Source organism: Sorghum bicolor, chromosome 4, assembly GCF_000003195.3.
Source record: "Sorghum bicolor cultivar BTx623 chromosome 4, Sorghum_bicolor_NCBIv3, whole genome shotgun sequence".
Classification (NCBI taxonomy): domain Eukaryota; kingdom Viridiplantae; phylum Streptophyta; class Magnoliopsida; order Poales; family Poaceae; genus Sorghum; species Sorghum bicolor.
The window spans coordinates 55,045,692-55,073,662 of NC_012873.2; the positions used below are offsets into that span (position 1 = coordinate 55,045,692).

The 27,971-nt window shown below is 43.8% G+C and overlaps 5 protein-coding genes and 1 long non-coding RNA gene across 7 annotated transcripts; 2 read left to right on the plus strand and 4 right to left on the minus strand.

The window, feature by feature from the left end:
* LOC8070586 (pentatricopeptide repeat-containing protein At4g14850) lies at window positions 644-3,705 on the plus strand. The gene has a single exon (XM_021458413.1). It carries the CDS (start codon window positions 736-738, stop codon window positions 3,373-3,375), a length of 2,640 nt encoding a protein of 879 aa, XP_021314088.1. The 5' UTR covers window positions 644-735; the 3' UTR covers window positions 3,376-3,705.
* Window positions 4,311-7,217, minus strand: LOC8070587. The gene is made up of 4 exons (XM_002454058.2): window positions 6,760-7,217; window positions 5,676-6,034; window positions 5,038-5,372; window positions 4,311-4,711 (listed from the first exon to the last, which is right to left on the minus strand). Exons 1-4 carry the CDS (start codon window positions 6,842-6,844, stop codon window positions 4,594-4,596), a joined length of 897 nt encoding a protein of 298 aa, XP_002454103.1. The 5' UTR covers window positions 6,845-7,217; the 3' UTR covers window positions 4,311-4,593.
* Window positions 8,038-9,340, minus strand: LOC8055443 (protein MARD1). The gene is made up of 2 exons (XM_002454059.2): window positions 8,893-9,340; window positions 8,038-8,761 (listed from the first exon to the last, which is right to left on the minus strand). The coding sequence occupies exons 1-2, from the start codon at window positions 9,138-9,140 to the stop codon at window positions 8,611-8,613; spliced, it is 399 nt and encodes a 132-aa protein (XP_002454104.1). The 5' UTR covers window positions 9,141-9,340; the 3' UTR covers window positions 8,038-8,610.
* Window positions 12,469-16,512, minus strand: LOC8055444. Its single transcript, XM_002454060.2, has 4 exons — window positions 16,199-16,512; window positions 14,235-15,270; window positions 13,006-13,870; window positions 12,469-12,888 (listed from the first exon to the last, which is right to left on the minus strand). The coding sequence occupies exons 2-3, from the start codon at window positions 15,201-15,203 to the stop codon at window positions 13,013-13,015; spliced, it is 1,827 nt and encodes a 608-aa protein (XP_002454105.1). The 5' UTR covers window positions 15,204-15,270; window positions 16,199-16,512; the 3' UTR covers window positions 12,469-12,888; window positions 13,006-13,012.
* LOC8055817 (inorganic phosphate transporter 2-1, chloroplastic) lies at window positions 23,845-27,128 on the plus strand. The gene is made up of 3 exons (XM_002452328.2): window positions 23,845-24,669; window positions 25,518-25,709; window positions 25,878-27,128. Exons 1-3 carry the CDS (start codon window positions 23,962-23,964, stop codon window positions 26,694-26,696), a joined length of 1,719 nt encoding a protein of 572 aa, XP_002452373.1. The 5' UTR covers window positions 23,845-23,961; the 3' UTR covers window positions 26,697-27,128.
* On the minus strand, window positions 24,652-26,002 carry LOC110434692. 2 transcript variants are annotated; one of them, XR_002452327.1, is made up of 4 exons: window positions 25,864-25,978; window positions 25,502-25,739; window positions 24,899-24,964; window positions 24,652-24,789 (listed from the first exon to the last, which is right to left on the minus strand). It is a non-coding gene; the product is annotated as an uncharacterized LOC110434692 (long non-coding RNA). The 2 variants fall into 2 exon arrangements; XR_002452326.1 differs by lacking the exon at window positions 25,502-25,739 and having other exon boundaries at window positions 25,864-26,002.

Below are 27,971 nucleotides of genomic sequence, written 5' to 3' on the forward strand. Positions count from 1 at the left end.
AATAAAATTAGAAAATAATTTATGAGACAAATCTTTTAAACCTAATTAATCTATAATTAAACACTAATTGTCAAACAAAATAAAAAATACTACATTCTCTATTAAATTTTAATACCCAACCAAACATCTCCGGTTGTTCGAGAAGTTTCAGTATATATACTGTCTTCCTTATTTATAGTTAGAGATAGAAGCAGGTTAACCTACGAGCCTATACAAATTTAATAGCACTTATAATTAATTTTTTAAGTGGAGGGATGAGCTAACACCCTCTTGCTTCATTATTTGTATAAACTTCTTGTGAAAGATTTGTACTCCCTCCGTCCACGAAAGAATCAATTCCTAGGATCCGTGGCAGTCAAACTTTTTAAAGTTTGACTAACTTTATAGAAAAGAGTAACAACATCTATAATATAAAATGCACATTATATGAAAATATATTCTATGATGAATCTAATAATACTAATTTGATACTATAAATCTTAGCATTTTTTTCTAGAAATTTGGTCAAAGTTTAAAAAATTTGACTTAGAACAACTCTAGAAATTGACTCTTTCGTGCACGGACGGAGTACCATTTTCATGTGCCTTGCCTCCGTCCGATGCTCGAGGCGCTACGATGACCTCCATAGAACCTGACAGGCGGGCCCGTCACATTCACCTGGCGCATCCCCCTCCTGGAACCTTTCCCGCCTTCCCGGGAGGCGGCGGCTCGTTGTAGGATGCCACGCCCACACCGATGCGGACTCCGGGAACCATCGGTTCGGCCCTCGCCCGCTTCGGCGCGTCGCGGTCGCTGCTCGCCGGAGCCCACCTCCACTCCCACCTCCTCAAGTCCGGCCTTCTCGCCAGCTACAGCAACCACCTCCTCTCTTTCTACTCCAGATGCCGCCTCCCGAGCGCCGCACGCGCGGTGTTCGACGAAATCCCTGACCCGTGCCACGTCTCTTGGTCCTCGCTCGTCACCGCCTACTCCAACAACGGCATGCCGCGGGACGCACTCTGGGCGTTTCGGTCCATGCGCGGGCGTGGCGTCCCTTGCAACGAGTACGCGCTCCCCATCGTGCTCAAGTGTGCACCGGATGTCAGGTTCGGCGCGCAGGTGCACGCACTGGCTGTGGCCACGAGGCTCATCCAGGACGTCTTCGTCACCAACGCACTTGTGGCCATGTATGGTGGGTTCGGCATGGTGGATGAGGCCAAGAGGATGTTCGATGAGCCTGGAGGCGAGAGGAACGCCGTTTCTTGGAACGGCATGATATCGGCGTACGTCAAGAATGACCGGTGCAGGGATGCCGTCGGGGTGTTCCGAGAAATGGTGTGGAGTGGGGAGCGGCCGAACGAGTTTGGGTTCTCGTGTGTAGTGAACGCGTGCACAGGATCGAGGGATTGGGAGACTGGGAGGCAGGTGCACGGCATGGTGGTGAGGACGGGATATGACAAGGATGTGTTCACAGCAAATGCTCTGGTTGACATGTACTCGAAGCTGGGAGACATTGAAATGGCAGCGGTGGTTTTTGAGAAGATACCTGCAGCAGACGTTGTCTCATGGAATGCTCTCATTGCTGGGTGTGTAACTCATGGGCATGATCACCGTGCACTGGAGCTGCTACTACAGATGAAGCCTTTAGGAGTGGTGCCCAATGTGTTCACGTTATCTAGTGTTCTCAAGGCTTGTGCTGGTGCTGGTGCATTCAATTTGGGCCGGCAAATCCATGGGTTTATGATCAAGGCTGATGCAGATTCTGATGAGTTTGTTGCTGTTGGCCTTGTTGACATGTACGCAAAGGATGGATTCTTGGATGACGCGAGGAAGGTGTTTGATTTCATGCCCCGAAGGGATTTGATTTTATGGAATGCACTGATCTCAGGCTGCTCTCATGACGGACGGCATGGTGAGGTTCTGTCACTCTTTCATAGGATGAGGAAGGAGGGGCTTGACCTTGATGTCAATAGGACGACACTGGCTGCTGTTCTCAAGTCAACGGCGAGCTTGGAAGCAATCTGTCACACAAAACAGGTTCATGCTCTTGCAGAGAAGATAGGGCTCCTATCTGACTCTCATGTCGTCAATGGACTTATTGATTCATACTGGAAGTGTGGTCGACTCGATTATGCGATTAAGGTTTTTGAAGAAAGCTGTTCTGATGACATTATATCTTCTACGTCCATGATGACAGCTCTCTCACAGTGCGACCATGGTGAGGATGCAATAAAGCTGTTTGTGCAGATGTTAAGAAAAGGCCTCGAACCTGATTCTTTTGTACTAAGTAGCCTCCTGAATGCTTGTGCTAGTCTGTCAGCCTATGAACAAGGGAAGCAAGTGCATGCTCATCTGATTAAGAGGCAGTTCACATCAGATGTGTTTGCAGGGAATGCTCTTGTGTACACTTATGCAAAGTGTGGGAGCATAGAGGATGCAGACATGGCATTCTCTGGCCTGCCGGAGAAGGGAGTTGTCTCATGGTCTGCAATGATTGGAGGGCTTGCACAGCATGGACATGGGAAGAGAGCATTGGAATTGTTCCATAGAATGCTCGATGAGGGCGTTGCCCCAAACAACATCACATTGACCAGTGTTCTCTCTGCTTGTAACCATGCTGGGCTTGTTGATGACGCAAAGAAATACTTTGAATCTATGAAGGAGGCGTTTGGAATTGACAGGACTGAGGAACATTACGCATGCATGATTGATATTCTTGGCCGTGCAGGGAAACTAAAGGATGCTATGGAGCTTGTCAACAACATGCCATTCCAAGCGAATGCTGCAGTTTGGGGTGCACTTCTAGGAGCCTCAAGAGTACACCGAGATCCAGAGCTGGGAAGGATGGCAGCTGAGAAGCTCTTCACCCTAGAACCTGAGAAGTCTGGCACACATGTCCTGCTTGCAAACACTTATGCTTCAGCAGGCATGTGGGATGAAATGGCTAAGGTGCGGAAGTTAATGAAAGACAGTAATGTCAAGAAGGAGCCTGCCATGAGCTGGGTTGAGATAAAGGACAAGGTGCATACTTTCATTGTTGGTGACAAGAGCCATCCTAGGACAAGAGAGATATATGGAAAGCTAGCCGAATTGGGAGATCTGATGAATAAAGCTGGTTATGTTCCAAATGTGGAGGTTGATCTGCATGACGTAGACAGAAGCCAAAAGGAGCTGCTTCTTTCTCACCATAGTGAGAGGCTGGCCGTTGCGTTTGCGCTGATCAGCACCCCATCTGGGGCCCCAATCAGAGTCAAGAAGAATCTGCGCATATGCAGAGACTGCCATGTTGCATTCAAGTTTATTTCAAAGATTGTTTCAAGGGAGATTATCATCAGGGATATCAACCGGTTCCATCATTTCACAGATGGGACATGTTCTTGTGGTGATTATTGGTGAAAATGGTTCAGCAGATGAAAATTTTGCAGCTTGTTGAGAATTCTGATGTTTAGAGCAGTTACATGCCTTCATGGAGGCTTATAGTTTCACAAGATTTTGTAGCCAATCAGATGAGTGATGCAATGCATTTTTTTGTTTGGCATGCCCATAGCCATGCATTTTTGCAGTTAAATCTGCAGTAGGCACTAAGCCATAGCCGTTGTAGCATAGCAATATTCCTCATGTCATGGCTTTTTAAACACTCCCATTCAATTATTTTGGATACATCAATGGGGACAAAAAACTTCAGTCAGATCTTTCCCTAAGTATTGGATTCAGCTATTGACAGTCTTCTCTCTGTGTAATGTGTTTCTATTTCTATGGGAGGGGGCCGACCACTATGTGTCTATGTCAATTGAAACGTTTGCCCATTGAGAAGGAACCTTCATTGCTTAATATTCATGTGTAAACGCACATCCTTCACATAGCAAAACAGTGAACAAGATTAGTTTCTTTTCTTTTTCTTTTTTTTTTGAAAGAGAGACTGTGGAGTAGAGCTCCCCAGTATATTAAACGCACATCCTTCACATAGCAAAACAGTGAACAAGATTAGTTTCTTTTTTTTTTTTGAAAGAGAGACTGTGGAGTAGAGCTCCCCAGTATATTCGGCTTCACCCTAGCATGAATCAACAAATATATTTTTTTTTCTTTTTTTATTTCAATTTCAAATTATGCCAGATTGCTTGCCAAAATTTACAGATCTGTGAGCCACTCTGATACATACCATTCTTACTTCTAAAACTGTTTTCTTGGAAAGAAAAAATGCATATATAATATGATATGATGAGTTCGGATTAAGTTGGTTAACAAAATAGACATGCTTCGTGAGAAATGGTCTTCCACAGATATACATATACATATGCTCTACTGCCCTAGATAAACTCACAGATCACAAATCATGTGGGCATGTAGCTAGATATCAATGGCAGCAAAAAAGTCATTTCCAAATAATATATACATGAGCTCATCACAGCCCATAAGTTCTGCATTCCAGGAATACTCAGTGACAACTTATAGAACTCTTCTTCTATAGAAGGCTGACAAGGAGGTCGTAGCTGGTGTATCTAAGCACCGAGGGGGACACAGACTACAATCTATTGTTCATAGTTGATTGATTATATAGATCCACAAAAGTAGACACACAAGTCCAAGAATCCTCTATGAGTAACACTAAGTTGCCTATGCCTTCCTAGCTCCGCTTGTTTGTTGTGGGTTGGCTCTAGGATCCAGCCTTCTCAATCTCATATTGCGAACAATAGCAGCTTGCTTCTGGCGATGGCTGTAGCTCTTTCTTTTGCTGCACAGACAAATGAGAGTTTGAAGTTCAATAGAAAAGAAGGGATATGAAGTGCAAGCTTCCAATCTGCCATCTTAGCAAGAATTTAAGGCATCATGCCAGATAGTCAGCAAGATTACACTGAAAAGGGACAAAATCAAAGTTTTTTTGGCTCCTTTTCCTGTAGACCCATCATCTATAAATAGCTTATGCAGTATCTATTCCAAAAATATAAAATATACTCAGATCTACAAGAATTATTATGCAGATACTTTAGTACCTAATTGAGACAGTTTTTTACCTATCTATGCATATATAATGTGAAAGAGAAAAGGAATATGGAATACCTGATAAAAATAAGGCCAGCTGTAAGAACCATTCCTCCAATTGCCCATGAAACTCTTTCACCGACAGGCATTTCTCTTGCCCATCTCTGAAAATCTTGAACATCCCATGAAGCCACACCACTTAATGTTGGACGTTCTTTTGAAGAAGTCCATGAATCAGAGATGGAATCCAAACTTGCTTTCCCACCATAGCAGAAAGTGTCATCAACTCCATCAGAGCTGGTCTCAGAAACTTGAACAGAGAAACCAGCAAGACGGCATAACTCTGTGCCATTAGAGACCCATTTATGTGCTTTGCCACAAAGGATGTCACCTAAACCACAAGGAGACAAGGCCTGACATTGAAGTAACGAGCATATTCAGAACCAAACCATGAAATCATAATCAACAAAAAAAGGTCACGAGATGAAGCTAAAAATCTCTTAGCACAAGAAAAGGAAACTTCAGCAGAATCAACAGCTATTCAGAATGTAGACAACAGACGGGGGCTAGAACATGATTGTTTAGTGTATAATTATAATCTGACCATGGAACTATCAAGCTTAATCTAGCAGCAGCACTTGTACTTGTGTGTCAGTACATGTTTGAGATATCAGTACCCACTTGTCTCAATCATGTCTCTTAATCAGAGGGTTTACCTGTGTTTTCATATCTACAGAGAAGTATGATTCTGAACAAGCTTTGAAGACCATATCACAGAATGATGCGCATACAACAGGAGGTCCAGGTCTGACACCCACTCGTGGATCACATATTGAGCACTCGAGCAATTCCCACAAATGAATACATTCTTGACTGCCTTCACCAGTCAATGCAAGGTTTCTCACTGAGACCAGAGCAGGAAATGTCTGCGTCACATCGCAACATGTATTCTGACGGAATATCCTACAAAGTGCTAGATCTCTGCGCCCCTTGGGTGCTCTTCCTGGAGGCTTGCCTTCAGACGAGAAGGCAGGGAACCGTCCACCTGGTGAAACACATACGCCTTTTGGTTGTCCTGGGGAGAAAAAAAATCAATAGACTATCACTACCACAGTCAACACATAAGGTATGTGATATAAATCAATAGACTATCACTACCACAGTCATCTACTGAGAAATTAGAAGCTTCATCTATCTTAAATTCTTAACAAGGAGCAATCATTCAATCTACAACCACAACATTCATATATAACCAAGACAATCTGCATAGCTCTTGCTCATCAGTCTTACAACAACCGGCAGTAGCATCAAGAAACTGAACTATATGACAGTAAGGTAAACAAAGCCTGCCACAGTACAGCTTAACTTAATACAGCATGTAACAAAGCCTGTAACAGTACAGCTTTCACTTGATATGATCATAGCTCATCTAACAGTTTCCATTCCAAACCCGTCCTCTGCGTTATGAATTATGAAACTTCGCAAAATGCCAACAGTAACCTCAAAGTAAGACCTAAAGCGCGCACAGGTAGCCATCTCTAAACTTCGCAAAATGCCAACAGTAACCTCTCGTTTTGCTATAGTTTAAACTTGTAACTCCAAGACTAATTAAACCTACATGCCAACACAATCGGAGCAACCAAATACACGACCAGCAAGGATCCATTCAAGGCAACAAGAATCTCTAGCACCACATGCGAAAACTTAGGGGAAAAAAACACTTCCCTCCACTGGTTAAGTTATTACACAGACTAAAAATGAGAGATCTCGAGGACTCGCAGGAGCGGCGACTGTCCGTACCAGCTGACGCGAGCGGCGAGAGGAACAGGAGCACCAGGAGGAGAGCGAAACCGGTCGTCCTCCGCGGCCGCGTGGGAGAGCCCATCGAAGCAGCCTGCCCGCTGGCCAGCCGGCGGCTGTGCTGCGGCGACGAGGGGGAACGGCCGGTCGGCGAATCGATGCGCTTCGGCGTCGTTGTCTGTGACTCTACCACCGTACAAGTCAACAGGCTCCTCCCCCGTTCGAGCAATGGGCCGGATGCGGCGGGAAGCCCAACAGAAAAAGACGGCCAGACCCAGCCGTTGCGTTTGTGTTGGAGAAAAGAGGCAGAAGCGTTAGTGCCACCTCGGCTACCGAGAGCGGAGCGCGGAGGGAGCGAGATATAAAAGAAGGGGCAGGACACCAGGGCAACTCATACCTTTCTCGGCCTTTTGGCTAAGATCAAGTGTAGTATCTGTTCTTATCAGTTTAATATCTGATATGTGGGCTATGTGCCCACTTCGATATTAAATTATTTTTCGTGGGGGAGGACCCGTTACAGTGGCTTGCTACTGGGCCCCTCAAGTGTCGTCCAGCCGTTGCACTGCTGGCAGGGTCTGGCGCACCCCAACCAAAACAATGCAAAACGTTGTTTCTTAAACTCTGGTTCTGGGCTTAGTCGGGTTTGTTACTGGGCCAGAGTTCGTTTTTTCTGTCAATGGGCTTCAAAGAGATTGATTATCTGGAATTGAAAGCGAGAGTTTGATTTCATTAGCTGCATTAGCACGGTGGTTACTTGTGCTAATTCAGCAAAACACTAGCAAAATAATACTCCCTCAAACTTATTTCAAGAATCTTGGTCAAATTTATATGATAAAATAATTATTATTATGATACCAACTAAGTATCATTAGATTGTTAATTATATGATACCAACTAAGTATCATTAGATTTTTTTCTTAATTATATTTTTAGATTCTTAATTATATGATATCAACTAAGTATCATTAGATTTTTTCTTAATTATATTTTTATAATATACTCACTTTACGTTATAAATCTTAGTATTTTTCTCTATAAATTTGGTCAAATATGAAAATACTTTGACTCTCTAAGATTCTTGTAATGACTTACCATTTGGAATGGAGAAAGTATTATCCAACGGCAAAGTTTATACACCCAGTCTGAGCAACGTTGATCAATGAACCAGCTTATCTGTGTATTTAAACACATCTCACCCTTTTGCTCTAATCTTTTTCGCAGCACGCGCGCAGAGTGGCCGAGCCGTATGCTCTTGAGCTCATATCTTGCACAGTATGATAGATAAATATATATGTCACACCGACACAGTATTATTATTGCACAAGATAGAAATTATACAAATTAGAATACAAAGAAGAGGAAGGAACTAATAATAATAAGAAGAAATTTCCCTCAAGGTGCACCGCAGGTACCGCCAAACTTGAACAGTGGACACAGAATCAACTCCGGTCAGTGATATCCACCGTTGACGAACGCGGTTAGCCAATCTGCATTGAGAGACGTAATAACAAAAGGCAGAGCCGGCCCGCTAACTGCTCGGTTGATCCTGATCCACTTCATGAGGTGGTGGGGTGGGGCCCAAGAGCGGCTCCAAGTCAGTCATGGCCATCTTATCCAGTGGGTCCAGCCAGACGCCACGCACGTACTACTCCTCCTTTTGTTGCGCCAGCGATGGGTCCCACGGGGACGAGCTGTCAGATACTAGCACACTGCCGGAGCGTGATGACCTATGCTCTCTGTCTCTTGGATGATTTCTCGCTCGTTCTGCTCCCATGGCCATCCATGAAGATCTGGCCCCACCCTACACGGCTACATCTACACGGAGAAAACCTTGGTTTGTTCAGGCCGCGCTCAGTAGGCGACACGGCCGCCGCCGGCGGCTCGCCGGCTGCCCCGCACGGTGGCGGTACCGGCACCGGCACCCTCGCCGTTGCTGAGGGCGTCCTCGTCCATGAAGATCTGCCTGCACCGGCACTCCACGCTGCAGAACGCCCGGTCGCCTCTGCATGCACATCATCACATATACACCGCCAGTCAAACACACGTACGGAGTACTTGTACAAAACAAATTAAAACAAAGGCTGGCGCGCGATCGAGAGACGGGCGCGGAGCGGAGCACAGCCTACTGCCTACCTGTACATGTTGATGTCCATGCCCTCGGCGAGCTCTGCGTGGCACAGGCAGCAGCGCTGCAGGAAGGAGCCCGCGGCCGTCGGAGAGACAGGCGGAACCCGCTGCGGCGGCTGCTGCTTGTGGTTGTGGCTGGGGCCGTGGATCACGAGGGTGGCCTTGCTGATGATCTGCGCCGCCGCCGCTGCCTTCCCCTTCCCGCAGGGGTGGCTCTTGCTGTGGGGCTCCAGGAGAACGCTCAGCCCGGCCATGGAGCCAGCCAGAAGCGGCCCAGAGCAGAGTAAGACTAGCACCTACTAGTAGATACAGCTGCTGTGGATTGGATGCAGGATAGATGCTCGATCTAGCCTGTTTTTTTTTTCTTGGTTTCAAGATCTCTGCTGTCTTCCTCGGATCCTTTTGTGTGTGACGGAGATATTTTACTCCATGGAAGGGGGGGTTGCCTGGTGCGCGCGTGTGTGTATATATAAAGGCCGGAGGAAAGAGGAGGGTGTGCGTGGCAGCGTGGGGAGTGCTGCGTTGCACTTAGGATTGAAAACGGATATGATACGAATGAATATGACCGGTATTATATTTGTTTTTGTATTTTTGGTTGGATTTGGATTCAAATACAGATAATGTCAATCATATCGGATAAGGTAGGATTAGATGTCAATATTATAAATATGTGATTTAAGTATTCGGATACGGATATGGATACGGTATCGGATGTTGAATATTCGGACTCGAATACGGACATATCTAAATCCCTCAAAACGAATTTAGTATATCCATACTGTTTTCATCTCTTGCGCTTAGGCCGAGCAGGGTTAGCACTTAGCAGGCAGATTTTGATTGGAGAGTGAGTTCGCCGATGCACCCCTAACACGACTAGCAACGTGTAATAACACCTTAAATATTCCATTGGGACTGTCCACACTAGTCCATTAGTTAGTAATCTCAACAGCTAATCACAGTGGAGCTCCATGGCTGCACACACTCAGCTCAGACCGTAGGTGTTCCAAATGGTCCAGGCGTTCGCACATCCATTGCCATGCATGCACTGATGATGATGCACACCAGGGCAAACAATGATCGACGCATGGGGGCAAGCACCGTCCGAGCAGCAGGCAAAGGCTGCGGCCCGCGAAAGCTGCCCTGCTTGGCCCGCGAGTACTGCACAGTCAGTGACGTTCAAGGCTTCTTCCCGCTCTCCTCCCTCCACGTGTAGGTGACAGGACACTGTTGTCGCTTGTGGCGTGGCGTACGGATCCACTGCTCCCGCATGTGCTGTGGCCAGCCGTGCCCCCCTGCCCTCGGCCCCTAGCTGTTTGGTTCAATGCTTCTGCCACGACCATAGGACACTCATCCGTATGGTTTTTAGATTTAGCCTTGTTTAGTTTCGAAAAGTGAAAAATTTTCAGTACTGTAGCACTTTCGTTTGTTTGTGACAAATATTATCCAATTATGGACTAACTAGGATCAAAAGATTCGTCTCGTGATTTACAGCTAAACTGTGTAATTAGTTTTTGTTTTCGTCTATATTTAATGTTTCATACATGTGCCACAAGATTCGATGTGACGGAGAATCTTGAAAACTTTTTGGTTTTCAGGGTGAACTAAACAAGGCCTTAGGGCTTGTTTAGATGCAAAATTTTTTGGATTTTGACACTGTAGTATTTTTGTTTTTATTTGACAAACATTGTCCAATTATGGAGTAACTAGACTTAAAAGATTCGTCTCACGATTTACAGACAAACTGTGTAATTAGTTTTTATTTTTATCTATATTTAATACTCCATGCATTTGTCGCAAGATTCGATATGATGGAAAATCTTGTAAAGTTTTAGGTTTTTGGATGCATCTAAACAAGGCCTTAGGAGTACTCCTCTTCAGATCGTTGTGCTACATATGCATTACTCCTAAGACGAGTATCCCAATCAGGGCGAGTTCTCTGGCGTCTTTTGAAATGAGATGCACCAACCGTACGCTTCTAGCTGCAAAGCCATGTGATGAGGTCGTGGGGAATCCAGGGGCAATAATACCAACAAATTTTACATGAAAAGAAAGAAAGAAAGACCTACTGGTCTCCGTCCACGAAAAAGATACATAATTTTTACTATGTATGTAAACATAACGTATAGCAAAACAACTAGAAAAATCAAAACAATTTAGAATTTGGAATAGAGAGTAGGTCCTGGGTGCTTGAAATACCCCTACAAATTAAAGGTTGCACTCCATAATGCTCTTAGCGCTCCACACATGACTGACGTTTCTAGGTATAAAAAAACTTTGTAAAGCAAAAACTGTTATATGATGAAATGAGCGGTGTCTTGCTGTTTTGTTAAAAATAGAAACGCCCAATGCTGGCCTGTAAATACAGTATACACGAGTTTCCAAACATCAGGCAGGAATGGACATATAATCTCTCACACAATAAGGGTCTGTTTAGATCCCAAATCTTTACATCCCAAAACTTTTGGCTGTAAACTTTACATTCAAATAGATGTTTAGATGCTTCTTAATTTTTTTGGTCAACAAGACACATGACACGGGTCCCTAAGCAAGTTTACACAGTTTTGGGGCTCCAAGGTCCCAAATTCCAAATCTTTACAGCTAAGTTTTACAAGCCTCTGTTTAGATCAATTCTTTCAAAAAGTGCTCATTTCTTCAAAAATTTTAGCTGTTTGGCTGCATCTAAACAGGCCCTAAGCGTAGAGAGACGAGGCGGAAAAAACGAAACTTTTGAGAAAAAAAAAAACCAAACTAGTAGGGGGGCAGGACAAGAAGCGCAGCAGACGGGGCTACGGAGTTGGGTGGGCGCAGAGTGGTCGGGGGATGCCGCAGCAGAAGCTGGTGCCCTCCAGCCCGCTGAAAGCGAAGGAGCGTACGGGAACGGGGACTACGGGCCACGCCCGTCTAGGCGTTTGGTGCGCGAGCTTACTGTTTCGACGTGGCGCTATTATCCAGAGGCCGGAGCCCCACAGCCCATTGCAGAGACCATGGTAAGGCGTAGCGTAGGACGGTAGGAGTATCGGCGAAGGTTGTGTATCGGTATCGCAGCATAATTCATTCAAGTTACAATTTACCCATTCATGTTACAATGTACATAAAAACATTGATGTGCTTAAGCCTTGTTTAGTTGGTAATTTTTTTTAGATTCTAACACTGTAGCACTTTCGTTTATATTTAGTAATTATTATTCAAATAATAGACTAAGTAGTCTCAAAAAATTCATCTCACAAATTACAGATTACAAATAAACTATGTAATTAGTCATTTTTTTTATTTATATTTAATACTTCATGCATATGTTTAAAAATTTGATGTGACAGGAATCTTGAAAATTTTTTAGAACTAAACAAGACCTTATTACTGTAAAGCACAGAACGTAAACACACAATGTCAATGACAACATACACGCACGCACTCGCACACACTGACACACACTTGTTGGCATTTTGCCCTCAACAACACCCTCAAAAAGCCTCAGGCAGGCACTAGCAGAGCAAGTGCCAAGACCCAAGCTAACGACCTCTACTTGTTAGTTGTTCCATCACATAACGATTGACATGGTATACCAAAAAACCAAGCACACTCTGAAGAAAGGAAACGTGGCCTTCACATTCCAGATAGGTCCAGTGGAAAGGGAAGAAAGCCAGAATTATGGCGTCTTCACCAAACTTCAGGATAAAAAAAAAAGAAAAGAAAACAAACAATGCACAGTTTTCTTGATTCAAAGAGTTGACAAACTGGTGAAAAACATGTTACAAACACCAAACAAGGACCAACATCTACGAGGAAATACTGAATGGTCACAGGCACAACTCAACTGACCCAGCAAGAAGACGTGGGAAATTAATTTAATTGGGCCTTGCTTTGGTAATAATGACAATAAAAATGTCACCAGATCGTTCCATTAGAAAGATTTGATGCTTCGTGGTGCAGATTGCAGAACGTCCAGAAGCTGCTTCTGTACCTGCTCAGTTTGACTCCCTCTGAATACAAATCCAGCTCGCCCTGTACAGGGTTTTGCAAAGAGATGAGAAAATGTTAGTGCTTGAAATTGTTTTTTCCAAGAGACTAGCATTTCTTGTTGCAAAGATATTAGCATAACAGCATGTAACAAAACCAGACCTGTTCCTCAGCTTTTCTCACAGAAATCTTCCTGGTGGCCATCATTCTTCCATTCAGTTTCATCATCTGCTTCTCCTGTGGCATCATTTTCAGCATCACTTTCGCTAGCTGTTTCCCACTCAGAGTCATCAGCCTCTTGACCAAACGCATCGCTCGCATCTCCTTCACAATGGACACCACCATGCTTCAGAGCTGCTTCCCTGAATAGCCAAGCGGCACGCATCTGCTTCTTCACCAATCGCTCAGCATAATCAGGAACTTTGTTTTGCTTCAGGGATAAGTCAGGATCGTTTGACTGAGAGCACTCGTTTATGAAAAGGATTGCATCCAACAAGCTCTCTTTTGCAAAACCAAGCATATCGTATGCTTGAGCTCTTCTCCACAAACTCTTGGCATGACGATTCACAGGGCTATGAAGGCACAATGCTCGAGTAGCATCGCTTATGGCAGCCAATGGCTGCTGCAGGAGAAGGTAACATTGAGCTCGATTGCTGTATAGAACCACCCGCTCTTTCTTAGACTTCATTGGACATAGTGCAAGTGCTTCAGAGTATTTCTCTGCAGCACCTGCAATGTTCCCTGAAGAGAACAGCGAATTGCCTTCCAACTTGACTACCAATGCTGCAGCTTGTTTTATATGAAGATCCTCCTTTGGCATACTCTTTTCCAATTTCAAACTTTGCTTGGATCTCAAAAGCTCATCAATTTCTGCTTTGGTTTGAGCACTGATTGCACCGCGTGAGTTCCCACTCTGTTGCATACATTCTTGGAGGACTGTGACAATTGTGTCACCAAGTTTTTTATAATCACCCAGTGTCGAAATATCTGCTAAGTCTATCAGTGTTGGCGCAACTTTATCTATAACCTGCACAAAGGGAGGAAAAAAATAAGCAACTAGAGCTAAGAAAACTACAGTTAATAGATAGAGCTCCGCTAACTGAATTGGGATTGAACCAGAAAAAAAAAAACATATGTATGCATTCTAGCTCAATGCTATTTAAGGAAACCATTGCATAATTACTCTTGAAACATTCAATTAGGAGGAATTAATTATCCTGACCTGGTGTTTCAAAGATTAGATTAATATTCTTATTTACTGTTTATGAGGAACTCTGTTATTTCTATTCTGTTCTAGCCATCATTTCTAAGCTGATGTGCATATTTCAAGCCTTATCAGGCCTTAAACATAACCAATTTAAGCAAGCAAAATGCATTTCCCAAGATCTTACCTTCTGACAGGTACTTGCATCCTGCACTAACCAGATCAGACAATCAACTGCCATGTATTGCCAGTCATCTGAAGAACGAGCAATGTTACATAAAGCATCAATAGTACCAGGAATGTTAGCAACATGACCTCGGCCAACTTTGCTCTGGCAGATTGTTCTTAGCAAACCAACACCAGCAGGCGAGTTCTCATTTACAAGTCCACCCCACATTCCAGGTAACTTAACTAGAAAATCGGGCTTACAAATATCATGGAGGAATTCAGGCTTAAATGCAAAGCAGTTAATGAGTTGCAAAGACCAGCACTGCAGTTGACTTGCCCATTCCTCAGCTTTGCGGGATTCCATTTCCACACCACCCATGCCACGAGTAAGAAGGTCGCAATGGTAGCCAAGCCTTCGATCCACAAATTGGTAAAAGTGAGAGTACACAATCTCTAGGGAGCTCGAAGCAAGTTGAATGGCAAGTTCAAGTACTTCCCCATGATCAGCAACTGCAGGAAATGTACTAGGATATGTAGCCAAATGCCCCAAAGCTCTAACGGCAACTCTTTGCTCAACCCACGTCAGCCTACCTCTTAACAGTTCGACTAATGGAGGTATTACACCAGCACGAACAGCACGCTCTGCAAACTCCTCCATATTCATTGTGTATGATCCAATTATGTGAGCTGCATAATATGGGATGTAAATATTTTGATCATGTGCAAGCCAACGCCTGTTTTTCAACCCTTTCCATATAAGAGCTGCCATGCATTCAAATATGCCCAAGTTGATGAACTCGGGATCATTTGGGTGAGCCATTGCTGTGTTCCAGAGACCACTAATAGGGAGAACTTGACCATCATCATCTTGGGAAGGAAGTTCCCTAAAGAACTTTAGCACACTTGCTCTTCGTTTACTTGGGTTTGCCTCCTTCATGACACAAAAGAAACATCCAGGATAAGGGCAATCAGATTGTATCTTGTCCATTATGGGAAGGGCAGCCAATCGATTCTAGACACTTCTTCAATGACAACCTCAATGATCACACTTCAAACTGCATCAGAACCAACCAAGCAAATTAAAAATTCTCCAATGAACAAATTAAAGGACAACAGGACGCATTGTCAATGTAGGAAACTAATTGCAAGAATAAGCAAACAACTATGCCATTTCATGAAGTGTATTCTTCCTATAAGTATCTGCTAACTTGGGGAGGGCCAGACTACATAAAAGCGGTGAGTACATCTGCTTGGTAACCATCGGGAAGCAGATCTGGAGCACAAGAAGCGTCTTCAGCAAAATCAGGCAAGCACTAGAGTGTTGAGACTTCAGTGACTGAATGACCATACCAAATTATGAAAAAAAAATGCATATATCTCAAGAGATGATAATAAGATGTATAATTAATTAAATTATTTAGACCATCTGACTGATGATACTAGTGAATAGATCAACCTAATTTGTTTGCTATTTTATTAACACTGGTTTAAGTTCTTAAATAAGAAGCAGGAATTTTCAAAATAAAATCATCGAGTATGCATTTGTAGAAACTAACATAACCAAAACAGAAATCCAACCAGTTCACTAGGTTTTGTTGGTTTCAGGAACATGGAAAATGGGCAGTGGATTCAACACTCAGGAAAGGGATCCACCGACTTAAAAAAGTGAAGTGGTAGACACCATCAGTCTAAGCTTCTCATTCTCCGTCCCTCACTTTCAAATTGCATCTAGAGTTGGAATAGATCAAACTGAAGAGCGAGCTATCAGCTGAAATTTTGAGCCCATCATCCGAAAATTTGAACTCGCAGCTTGAAATTTCGAAAGCCTTGAGCGAGTATCTGGAACTTGTAGCCACGGAAAGGAGCTCCAAATAATCGGATAGCTGGAGACGGGGCTCAGCTGGAGATTTGAAAATCCCAGCCGCAAGCTGAACCTCAGGAGCTACCAATCTAAACTATGCACAGCGAAAAATGGCACCTTACCAGCGCATTCCAACGTGGCGGGACGCCTCCGTACGGCAATGGTGGCGGTCGGCGCCGCTGGCCCGGGCGGCGCACGCGCTCGGTGGGGCGCCGGGGCAGTGCGGGGGCGGGGGCGGCGGCGGCGGCGGCCAAGCTAGGGTTTGGCGAGGGCGCGCGCGGAGTGGCAGCAGCTGGCCGCGGGAGCGGGGGAGGAGAGCTTGGAGGAGGGAAATGGGCGAGCCCGGCGGATCTCCTCCCCGAACACGACGACGACGATGACAGCGGCCGGGGGGAGTCGCGCGCGCGCGTGCGGTTTGGGGAACATAATTGGGCGGAGGGGCGTGGGCGCGACGGGAGTGCGCGATGATGGCGACGGACGGACTCGCCGGTCCCACTCCCAGGTCCCCGTCTCGCGCGTCGACGGCCACGATGGAGCGGCGCCGGGGGAGGGGTCGAGTCGAGGTCGATCCGTCTGGTCCAGTCCAGCCATGTGACGAGCGACGGACGGACGGACGGACGGGCCTGGCCACCCACCCAACCGACCCGACCCACACACCGGTGCCGCGCAACCGCACCGCACGGGCACGGTCCCCCAGGCCGGTCCTCGGCTCCTCCCCGCGCCCGTCACGCTGCTCCCGTGCGTTGCACCAGCCAGCCGCCGACAGGCGCTGACGGGACCGCGAGGGCCGGGGGGGTCCATGTCTCCATCCATGATTATGCAGAGCATCAGAGTCCCCATCCCGTCAAACTAAATGGCCCACCTCAGCATGAGCAACGCAATTTCTCCACCCGCGACGCTGCTGGTACTCCACAGATGTGGTGCAAACCGTGCAATTTTACCGCGGCAGGACGATCGATTCGCGCATGGAATCATTGGCGAGCTCAGCCCAGCCCAGACCCCAGAGGTTTGGCGCTAATCTGTTTTGAATCCCGTCCTGGCCTTCCAGCGCGATGCGGATGCGGCCGTGCACTGCAACTCTGGAATGGCGACAAGGCGGGCAGGTTACCTGGGATGTTGCGACCTTTTTTTTTTTTTTTTTTTTTTTTGCTGCTGATTGGTGCTCGCATGTTTCCGCACCCAAAAAAAAAAAATGGAGGCCAGGCCAGGGTAAAAGCCGGATATAGGAAGGCGTAAACAAAGGACGGGGAGCATGGAACTTCAGGTAAATTACGGGCCGCTCTCGTCCTTTTTGCGATCCCCTCCTTTTTGGCACTTCGCGCTTGGCGGTGTGTGATGCCCTAGTACGCTGTACTACGCGCCATTGTTGATTCAACTGTTTTTTCTCTAGGCGTTTTTTTTTAAAAAAAAACGATTATTGTTGATTCTACTGTCAACCACAAGCCAGCAACACTTGCATCAATGCTTCAAAATAATTTTGTTCTGTAGAGCCAGCGCAGCGCAATCTGCCAGGCGATGATCAAGTGCACAGTCCAGTACAGTGCTACTGCGAAGCAATCATGATTCGTACATTTAACATACAGTACTATATGGGGCGGCACAGCATGATGAGTGTGACAAGGGAGAACTACCGCCGGTTTAATTTTTTATTGGAGATTCACTGTCCAAACGAGATTGGTTTGCTTGAGCTTATTATTCGAATTTATCAGGAGAGGTATCATTGGCAGAGGAGCAGTCTGAAGAAGCCATGGGGGCTGGACACACCTTTGAATGCGATTCTCATATGCATGCTAATGTTACCTAAGAGCAATTGAGGACAACAAGTGGACAAGGCTGCGGGCTGCCTATTTTCTATACAGCATACTCCTACTCATATCATCACGAAAGAGTGTTGAAAGGACCATGAGCATGAAGCCCATACTCCACAGGCATAAGCCGCGTAACGGGCCAGTGATCCGATCACGCGCACCGTTGGTCGAGGCCGCGACGGCCTCCCTCGCCCTCATGTCGCCGCCGTCGGGTGCCGATGCGGCCCACGCCTTTTCGTCGTCCGCAGCCATCGGGGCGGCTTCGCTACCGGGCGTACCCGTGTACCCTCCTATTCCACTCTTCCACCGGGTTTTCACTGGAAACGCACACTTAGGGCCTGTTTGGCACAGAGCAAAGCTGTTTTTTTAGAAAATAGCTTCATAATTGACTTTCTAGATGAAGCTGAGCTGTTTTGAAAAAAGTGTTTGGCAAAATAGCTTCACAAACTACTTCATGCATAGTTGAGAGAGAGAAATAAGAGAGAGTTGCAATAAGCTACTTTTTTTTCAGCTTCATCCCAACTTATGTCTTTGTGAGAGGAGGAGAAAAGCAGCTTCACCCATGAAACTGTTTTAGAAATAAATATTTGGCAAAAAAAACAGTTCACAATAGCTCATGAAGCTGTTGTGAGCTGTACCAAACAAGCCCTTATAAGCCAACCTATTACAGATTCTGCTAATAACTTTGACTCCTCAAAGCTCTAGCTAGCATTTGTTGCATAATGCGATCAACCTCCGATCTTTGCAATGTACGCTTCTCCCAAACATTCACCAAATTTCCACGAGCCACCTCGTAGAAAGATGCAACCACATTGCATTTGATCCACCCCACGAGCCGGTCGTTGCCATCATTGACGTCCATGCAGTGCAGCCCTCTGGTCTTTTGGCGGATGGAGCATACCACAGAACAAAGGTCATGTCTTTTCACCTACTGTACTGCCACCTGCACCGGGCTGTTTCTAGCCGGTTTGGTTCGATGTGTTCATGAGTGTGGCTCCAATCCGAGTGGAATGGCCTGGAATGGTCTGATTTGAGATAAATCAGGCCATCCGAACAGCCATTCCAAGTCGGTCAATTAGGCCAAAATAATTTCTAGTGTAATTGGACGTATTCCAAGCCAAACTGAATGAGACTTTGGTTTATTGTCTTCGCTTTTGGCAATAAATTATCCGTATGCTGCCTGGAAGCAACATCAAAGTGAAATTTATAATAATAAGTTATAAATCACAACTAAAATTTAAAACGTAAAAAACGTTTTTTTGTCAAGCAACATCAGCTAGAAGGTTGATGTCTATTTTCTTTTAGATCCAGTTTAGATTCTTGGAATTAAAAATCCATTCTAATAATTATAATTTAGATATAAATCAATTAAACTAATATGGTTATTTGTAGAATATTTATGTGCTGCCCCTTTTGTTGTAGAGGAGTGAGCCGAAGAGCGTGCTATAAGTTGCAAAACAGTAAGAGCAGCTCCAAGGGAGTTTGCAAATGGGTTTTGCATTTTAGAATTTGCCAAAAAACTGAAAAAGAGGGGTCCAATGGTTTAGCATTTGAGTTTGACATTTTGGGCAAGTTGGCATTTGGAGGAGGAGAATTGGCAAAAATGCCAAACTTTCCTTGGCTTGGCAAACGGCGTATCCGCGGGTTTCTCGTGGCCACGACGTACTCCCGCGCGGTGGGACTTTTCTTCGCGCCACAAATAGGTTGCCGCGGTTCCTTCGCTTCTCCAGATCGCGCGCGCCGCCTTGCATCGTCCCCTCCCACGCCGCCGCCGCCAAACAGATCGCTTTGACCGTCGCCATGAACTCAAGGCAGCTCGTCGTCCCTCCCACGCCGGCCTTTGTCCGTACAGCAATCCTGTTTGATGGAGTTGTCGGCGGCATCGTGGGCACCAAGTACGGGGAGGATGACGAACAGGCACCTCCGGCACCTAGCTGCCCTCGGTCCCCAAATGACGATCTTCGGCGGAGAAGGACTGGACTGGAGATCGGCGGCGAAGGACTGGAGATCGGCGCGCGGGAAAACAAGATCGCGGGAAAAAAGAAGACCGCGCGCGGCGCGAGGAACTCGTTCGCGCTAAAAAAAATTGTTTGTCGGGTCTACCTAGACAAATGCCAAGTTTGATTTGCAAAGTCCCTTGGAGTACTCCTATTTTTAGACTTTGCATTTGTATTTGGGACTTTGCAAAAAACCACAAATGCCTACTCTAAATGCCAACTTCCTTGGAGTTGCTCTAACATAACATAGTGAGCAGTTTTCATCTCCCACTCTATAAATTTAAGTTAAGCTTATATCAAAATTTTGAAAAGTTGTGAAATATCAAATTCCAACCCAAATAGCCTAGTCCATTAAGTAGATTTTAATTTTCTCTAAAATGAAAGGATCCAAAGGTTACAACATAGTTCTGTATTAGCAAGGCATGAACTAGGTACAAAGAAGAAAGAAAGCAACTCATTTTTTTATGGAAGGGCACAGAAAAGCATTGGCAGGTTCACCCAGTAATCAGCCAAGTACCCCATCCATTCTTTTTTACATGCCGTATTAGCTTTGTCCTAAGTCAAATATTTTTAACTTTAGTTATCAATTTTTAAAAAAGTATATGTTAACAACATAAGATTTACATTCTTGGATTCAATATGAAAAATATTATCATACTATCACTATGTAATTTGCATGTTGTAAAACCACATGAATTTTTTAAAATTAATGGTTAAAGATGAAAATATTTAATTTAAGACATGGTTAATACAATATGTAAAAAAAAGATGGGAAGGAGTATGAGACCGTAGGAGAATAATACACCACGAAACTTTGAACAAATCCATGGGTTTACATAAAAAAAAATTAATACAAAACAAAGACCACCTTTCAGTTAAAATAGTGAAGATCATCAACATAAAATTCTTCACCACGAAGATAAAAAACAATAGAAAGTTATGAGTTATGACTAGTCCAGACTCTAAATCATATCTAGTCCAAGATCCAATTAGCCTTCTCATATTGTCAAAAACCGGAGGTTTAGTTGGGCCGGATGTTTGATCCTAGGGGCTGATTTGGTTGCTAATTTATGCTAACTTGGTAGAACTGGATGTTTTGTTATATAATATCATAGCACAATTTGTGCTAACTTGGTAGAAGTGGATGTCCGTTATATAAAGTCATAGCACAATTAGGAGTGGGGAGGGGTGTTGTGTATTTGCCTCCCACCTCTCTTGTGTCAGCTTATTCTAACATGAAAAAAAACATTATAGTGTCCAAAGAAGATCTCACCATTCACTCTTTGTGAGGCTTGTGCGATTTGTCTAGAGACTAGGTGATTGAGACAAGAGACAAACAGTCTCATCCTTGAGCAATTGTGGACTTTGTCAATCAATTTGTGAAGTGTTTGTTACTATTGCGGATGAAGCTTCCTTGATGACTAGGCAATGTCGAATGATCTTACAAACTCGTGGTGAGCCATGAGAAGTTTATGAAGATTTTGATTTGACTTCATGAGGGAAGAAATCAACTTAATGGAAGGCAAAGGTTTGTATTCATGGGTACTTTGGAGAGCGTAAGTGGTTGAAAGAAACCTAACTCCCATGGGAGCTCCTCAATAGAGACTTAGGGTTCACATAGGTCAATCTGAACTTCAGTCTTTTTTGCTTTGTTTTTGTGTTTGTGTTGTGCAATTTGACTTCTGGACGACTTATCGCAATTTACTTGTCCTTATGCTTATGGTTGTAGATTTTGGGAGGAATTAACTCACTACATTTCCAACAACCCTTGGTAACAAGTAGAATTAATTAAATAGATATAATCCTTTGTGTTTTGTCTAGTCTAGAATATCTGACCAGTCTTCTTATATCGTCTAGACCTTGTATCCGGTTTTAGCAAGTAAATATGCATGATTTGTATTTTATCATTGCGTAGTACTAGTCATCCACTAGAAACCCTATATGCCGTCAGTCTTCTTATATTGGACTAGACCCTATAACGGGACATCCATTCCTATACTTTTAGGTGACAGCCCTATCATGTCAAAAATAGATTTGTCTCAAGATACTAAAAAATATTTAAAAGGATTATAGACTATTTTTGGCATGATAAAAAATACTGGACAAGCCGGATGCAAACACTAAAAAAACTTTATAAAAACCTAAATATTTAAAAGGATTATAAACTATTTTTGATTAATAACTTTTATATAATTTTAATCAAAATACCTTTTTCTCAAATATTTTTTATGTTTTAAATATATACATATATACATAATTTGCATTAATTAACCATTATATTTTCTCAATTTATTTTGAGTTTGTTAGAATACTTTGAAGAAGTTGATAAATTTTAATCTAGTTTTGTGATTCATTCTACTAAACATTTTAGAAAAGATAAATGTTCTACTTCATTTATCTTCGGAGCTGAAATTCATATTGGGCTTGTTAGCTCCCATCACATGAATGTTTGACAGAACTCTGCATCCAATACCCGACGAGCTATTTGGACTATTCGATTGGATATCCGCGCTAACCAAGAGACAGTGCCCTTCTCTTACATATATCTGAATCCGAAAAAGTAATAAAAAATATCTAAATCCATATCAGATATTGAAAAAAGATGGTCGAACAATATATTCTTGCTATTTACACCCCTAGTACCCACCCTCAGGATCTCGAATTGACCATGACGGCGGACGAAGTACGAGATAGACGGAGGGAGTATTTCTTTTCCTCCTCCCGGTATAGTCAAGCATACGGAGGATACCATCTTCTGGAAATTGCTCAAGGAAATTTGCGCAATTTTTTGCACTGACAAAAGAGAGGAGCAGAAAATTCTCATTATCATCTGATTATCGAAGCCGTAGGATAAGACAAGCACAAGGATTCCAAACCTGATTCGCGGACAAAAAAGAGCCTGCAGATTCTTAGCGGCTTGTTGCGGCACAAGTGCTCCATCCTGTTTCCGTGGTCCTGGGCCAGCACCCTGCAGCACTCCATTTGCATATCGCCAACAGAGAAAAACTTTGGTATCTCAGTGACAAGCACGTAAAACCTTTGTATCTCGCCTTGTTTAGTTCCCAGAAAATTTTGCAAAATTTTTCAGATTCTCCGTCACATCGAATCTTTAGACACATACATGGAGTATTAAATATAGACGAAAATAAAAACTAATTACATAGTTTGGTCGGAATTGATGAGACGAATCTTTTGAGCCTAGTTAGTCCATGATTGGACAATATTTGTCACAAACAAACGAAAGTGCTATAGTATCTGTTTTGCAAAAAATTTTGGAACTAAACAAGGCCTCAATGACAAGCACATAAAGATGTCAAATGAGAGATCACATACCTTTTATTCTTGGACCACAATTCCACAAACCATTTTGTTCAAATATTTAGCTCAAGCAATGAAGCAAACATGGTCATGAATATTCACGGCACACCTTGTCCAGCGGTGCTGGTAAATATTTGTGGCCATGGAGATGCGGCGATAATATAGGCACTGTATTAGGACAACAGTAACCATATGAACAGCATAACATTTGCTTATCACACGAACTGAGACCAGCAAACTTAGTGCAAATAAGACTTGACATGGTGCTCGTTCAATTTGCTTAATGTGCACAGTGGATATATAGCACTACACTACATATGAAACCCCACAAGGAACAGGACAAATATTTCAGAATCCACGAATTCTCAACAGGCCTAAGATGCTAGTGACATGCTAAACAGAGACCAACTACAGAAACAGACACAAAACCAGATCTTTGAAAACCGGCTGGACGGAAGGTGAGGCCAAGAGGATCATGCAACCGAAAACAGTAAGGCGGTCAGCTGCAACACAGGTTATGGATTAGGCAGGAATCTTGCCCATATCAACTTCCACCACTCATTTGCAGCCACCAACTGTTCACCTCAGCGTGAGCTGCCGTCACCACACCAGATACTACCAACTCTTCCCTCCATCCACAAAACGGTGCTCACTTCTTCCCATAGTCACCTTCTCCTTCCTCCTCTCCTCCCCATTAATCTCATCTCTTTCATCTTGCTGCCTCCGTGCTCGCCGACCCTCTCTTTTCCTCTTGCAACTCCCATGTCTCAATCTTCTCCTTTCTTCTCCATTGCCCGAGTGCACGCTGGAGCAGGAGGGCGAGCTGCGGCAGCCGCTCTCCTGCTCCGTCGCTCCATTTCTCAGCTGCCACACAGCATTCATGGCCTAAGGTGTTTCTCTTCAGCCAGAGTGACACCTGCCAAGACACTGCAATCACACCTCAGCCTCCCCCGCGCCACACTGTCCTCTTTTGCCGATGCCGAAGATGGCTCCAGTGCCGAAGGCAGTGACAAGAAGGCTGGGGAGGAGCAGATCGGGGAATGCGAGATGTCAGAGATGGCGAAGGCGTTCCATATCTCACCACGGATGGCGATGTCGATCTCTGTGATGATTGCATTCGCCGCCCTCACTGTACCGCTGGCGATGCGCTCACTGGTCTGCCATGGAACCTTCAAAATGAATGCGCTGGCATACTTTACGCTTCTGTCAGGGTTCTATATGGCATGGAATATTGGGGCCAATGATGTTGCAAATGCCATGGGGACGTCAGTTGGGTCCGGAGCTTTGACACTCCGGCAGGCGGTGGTGACTGCAGCAGTGCTAGAGTTCTCCGGTGCATTCCTTATGGGGACCCATGTCACCAGCACCATGCAGAAGGGAATACTGGTTGCGTCTGTCTTCCAAGGAAAGGACTCTCTGCTCTTCGCTGGACTGATATCCTCCCTTGCTGCTGCCGGTACATGGCTGCAGGTATGTTCCATCGCCCTTTTGAGTTCTGCAGCTTTGCTACACCACGCCAATCAGATCATGCAGTTTTCTAGTGGACATGAGGATCACGGAATTACTGAGACTTCACCCAATTTCTTCAGCCTACAATACAGAAGGTTTAGGAATTAGGATATACTATCAGTGACATGATCATGGCACCAAAACTGATTGATTAATCTAAATATCTAATATGGAAATTCATAATCCTTACACTCATAGAAGCTAGTTAATGTTTCCAAACAAATCATAGCGGCTAACTGCATCTTTAATAACCACTCTGCAAAGAGAAAAGAACCAGCAACTTATCAAATATAACCATCTACCTATATCATGGTTTTAGGCTTCGCGATGTCAAAAATCTGATATGCCCATGCTGAGATTGGTTTAGTTATATGTGATCATTATTGCAAACTGCACCTTAAGAGTATGCGTTTCATTTCCAACTTTCAGAGATAACTCATTGCATAACAGTTGCCAACATAGCAGCAAGGAACATATTTGAAGAATCTTGCATCTCAAGTTTGTAATAAGTAGAATGTGCAGAACTAACACAGTTTTAGTGTGTCATCAACTGCGTTAACATCTAATATCTATGTAAGCAATGAAGTCATGATTCACACATATGGGTAAGAATCAAAAATAAACACGAACAGCAGCTTCCAAAATAGTTTTTTTCTTAAAAAAAATCATGAACCGATGTAATGTCTCTGCCAATGTTTTGTTTTTTTTTTATAATCCTGAGAATACAGGGTGCCAACATTTATAAAGAATAAGAAGCATCTAATGCTATTTATAAGCATCTACATATATTAACCTGTGCTATTTCTTAGGTTGCTTCGTCATATGGCTGGCCTGTCTCAACTACACATTGTATAGTTGGGGCTATGGTTGGTTTTGGGCTGGTGTATGGAGGGGTGAATGCAGTTTTCTGGAGTTCTCTGGCTAGAGTATCTTCATCTTGGGTCATTTCTCCATTGATGGGTGCAGCAGTCTCCTTTCTTGTTTACAAGTGCATACGGAGGGTAAGTTCTAGTATAGCCTCCCTTTATAAGCTAAATGACACAAAAAAAAGACAGTTGCATTTCAATACTTATACAAAAATGATTATATAATCAAAATGTCATAAGTACATAGCATAAAGAATACTGTTTGTGACGAGGTGCAAAGGTTACTGACCTGTTTTCACTTAGTTTGTATACAGCGCACCCAATCCAGGCCAGGCTGCAGCTGCTGCTGCACCAATCGCAGTCTTTGCTGGTGTCACTGCAATCTCGTTTGCTGCTTTTCCTCTCAGTAAGGTGTTTTCCATTGCCATCCTGCAAGCAGTATCCAGTGGGGCAATAGGAGCCATCATTGTTTCCCGAGTGATCAAAAAACAGCTAGGTGACTTACTGTCTTCAGAAGCAGAAAAGATAGCATCCACTGAGAAGTCAAATGTTCAGCAGGCGGGACTTCTTTCGGACATTGCTGGCCCTACAGGAGCTCAGTTGCAGATTGTGTATAGTGTATTTGGTTACATGCAAGTCTTATCGGCATGCTTCATGTCATTTGCTCATGGAGGAAATGACGTCTCCAATGCCATAGGGCCCCTGGCTGCAGCTTTGTCCATTCTTCAAGGTGTGGCAAGCAGCGCTGAGATAGTCATACCTACTGAAGTTCTTGCTTGGGGTGGTTTTGGAATTGTTGCAGGGCTTACAATGTGGGGATATAGGGTGATAGCAACAATTGGCAAGAAAATCACAGAACTAACACCTACTAGGGGCTTTGCTGCAGAGTTTGCAGCAGCTTCAGTTGTCTTGTTTGCATCAAAGCTTGGGTTGCCTATATCTGCCACGCATACACTTGTTGGAGCGGTGATGGGTGTCGGATTTGCAAGAGGGCTCAATAGAGTCAGAGCAGAGACAGTTCGTGATATTGTGGCATCCTGGTTGGTCACAATTCCAGTTGGTGCTGTCCTATCTATCTTCTACACATTGATCTTGACCAAAATTCTGGCATACTTAATGTGAGTGGATTGTAAAATATAAGAGCTGCTTTTAAGTGGTACAGCCCATTATCAGTTTATCACTTCATAAATTTTGATCGGTGGAAAAGGTTTTTCTTTGCAAAAGTGAAGACTGAAGAGATAAACTGATTCCACAAGTTCAATCAGAAATTTACAAGATTTTCCAAGATCAAATAATCATTTTCTTGGCAACTGATCACAATTAGGGAAAAGGTTTCCCAGCAAATGATCATGGTACAGGCTCCAGAGTTTTTCAATTTTTTATACTACCTTGTATGTCTGTCACAAGGTCGAATACTGTAACTTCTTGTAGAGTTATTATACATATAGATGTAATGGTTGGTCAAATTTCTTCTTGTAAATTGTAATCATATCACAAGACTTTGCTCATTGCCAATCATCCTAGAATAAGAGCTCCTTCCTCTGTAGGAAATTATAAGATAAAAGCAAGTTTAAGATTGACAAGAATAAAAAATTTTAGGTGAACATTAAGATTAACTTATTATACTAAACAAGCAAATAACAGTTTGCAGTAATTATAACTATGCCATACTGTGTTGTACAGCCTGTAATGATGTCCATTAATAAGTAAATGGGCTTTGGATCATCAAATTTTGATCAAAATTTTACGTAAAGAGGTTCAGAAAAAGGAGAATGGGGAAGATGAGACACAATGGGTTCGATATTCATAACTTCAAAGTACGCATACCAAATAACACAGTAGACAAACTGGCCTTATTAAATTAGAGAACTCAAAACTAAAGAAAATTTTTTTCGGTCAAGTGTAGAAATTCAACAGGCAATCAAAGAAAATTAATGGGGCACATCCAGCAATGCACGGCAACAGACACTTTACTATATTTTCAACTGCTAAGAGGACACTCATATAGTCCACCTTTTTTTTTATAAGGAATCCTCGATGTGAATGTCGAGGTTAATGACACCTGACTATGGCAATACCCCTGTGTTACTAATACTATGCCAAATCGATATTACTAAGGCTATCTCCAACAGGAGAGCCATTTGGGAACCCAAACCCAAAATGGGTCTCCAACACAATACCTATAGCCTCCAACAGAGGACCCATACAGAAGACCCACTTTGGGTATCAGGAGAGGCATAACCCAAATTTGGGTATCCTCTCTCCTCGAGACCCATTTGCAGAGAGTGTTGTCTTTTAGGTCTTGTTGTTGGAGAAGACTAAAAATAGGTATGGAACCTTTTACCTGTAGCGCTACCCAAAGGACAAATGGGTCTTGTATTTTGGGTGAGGATTGTT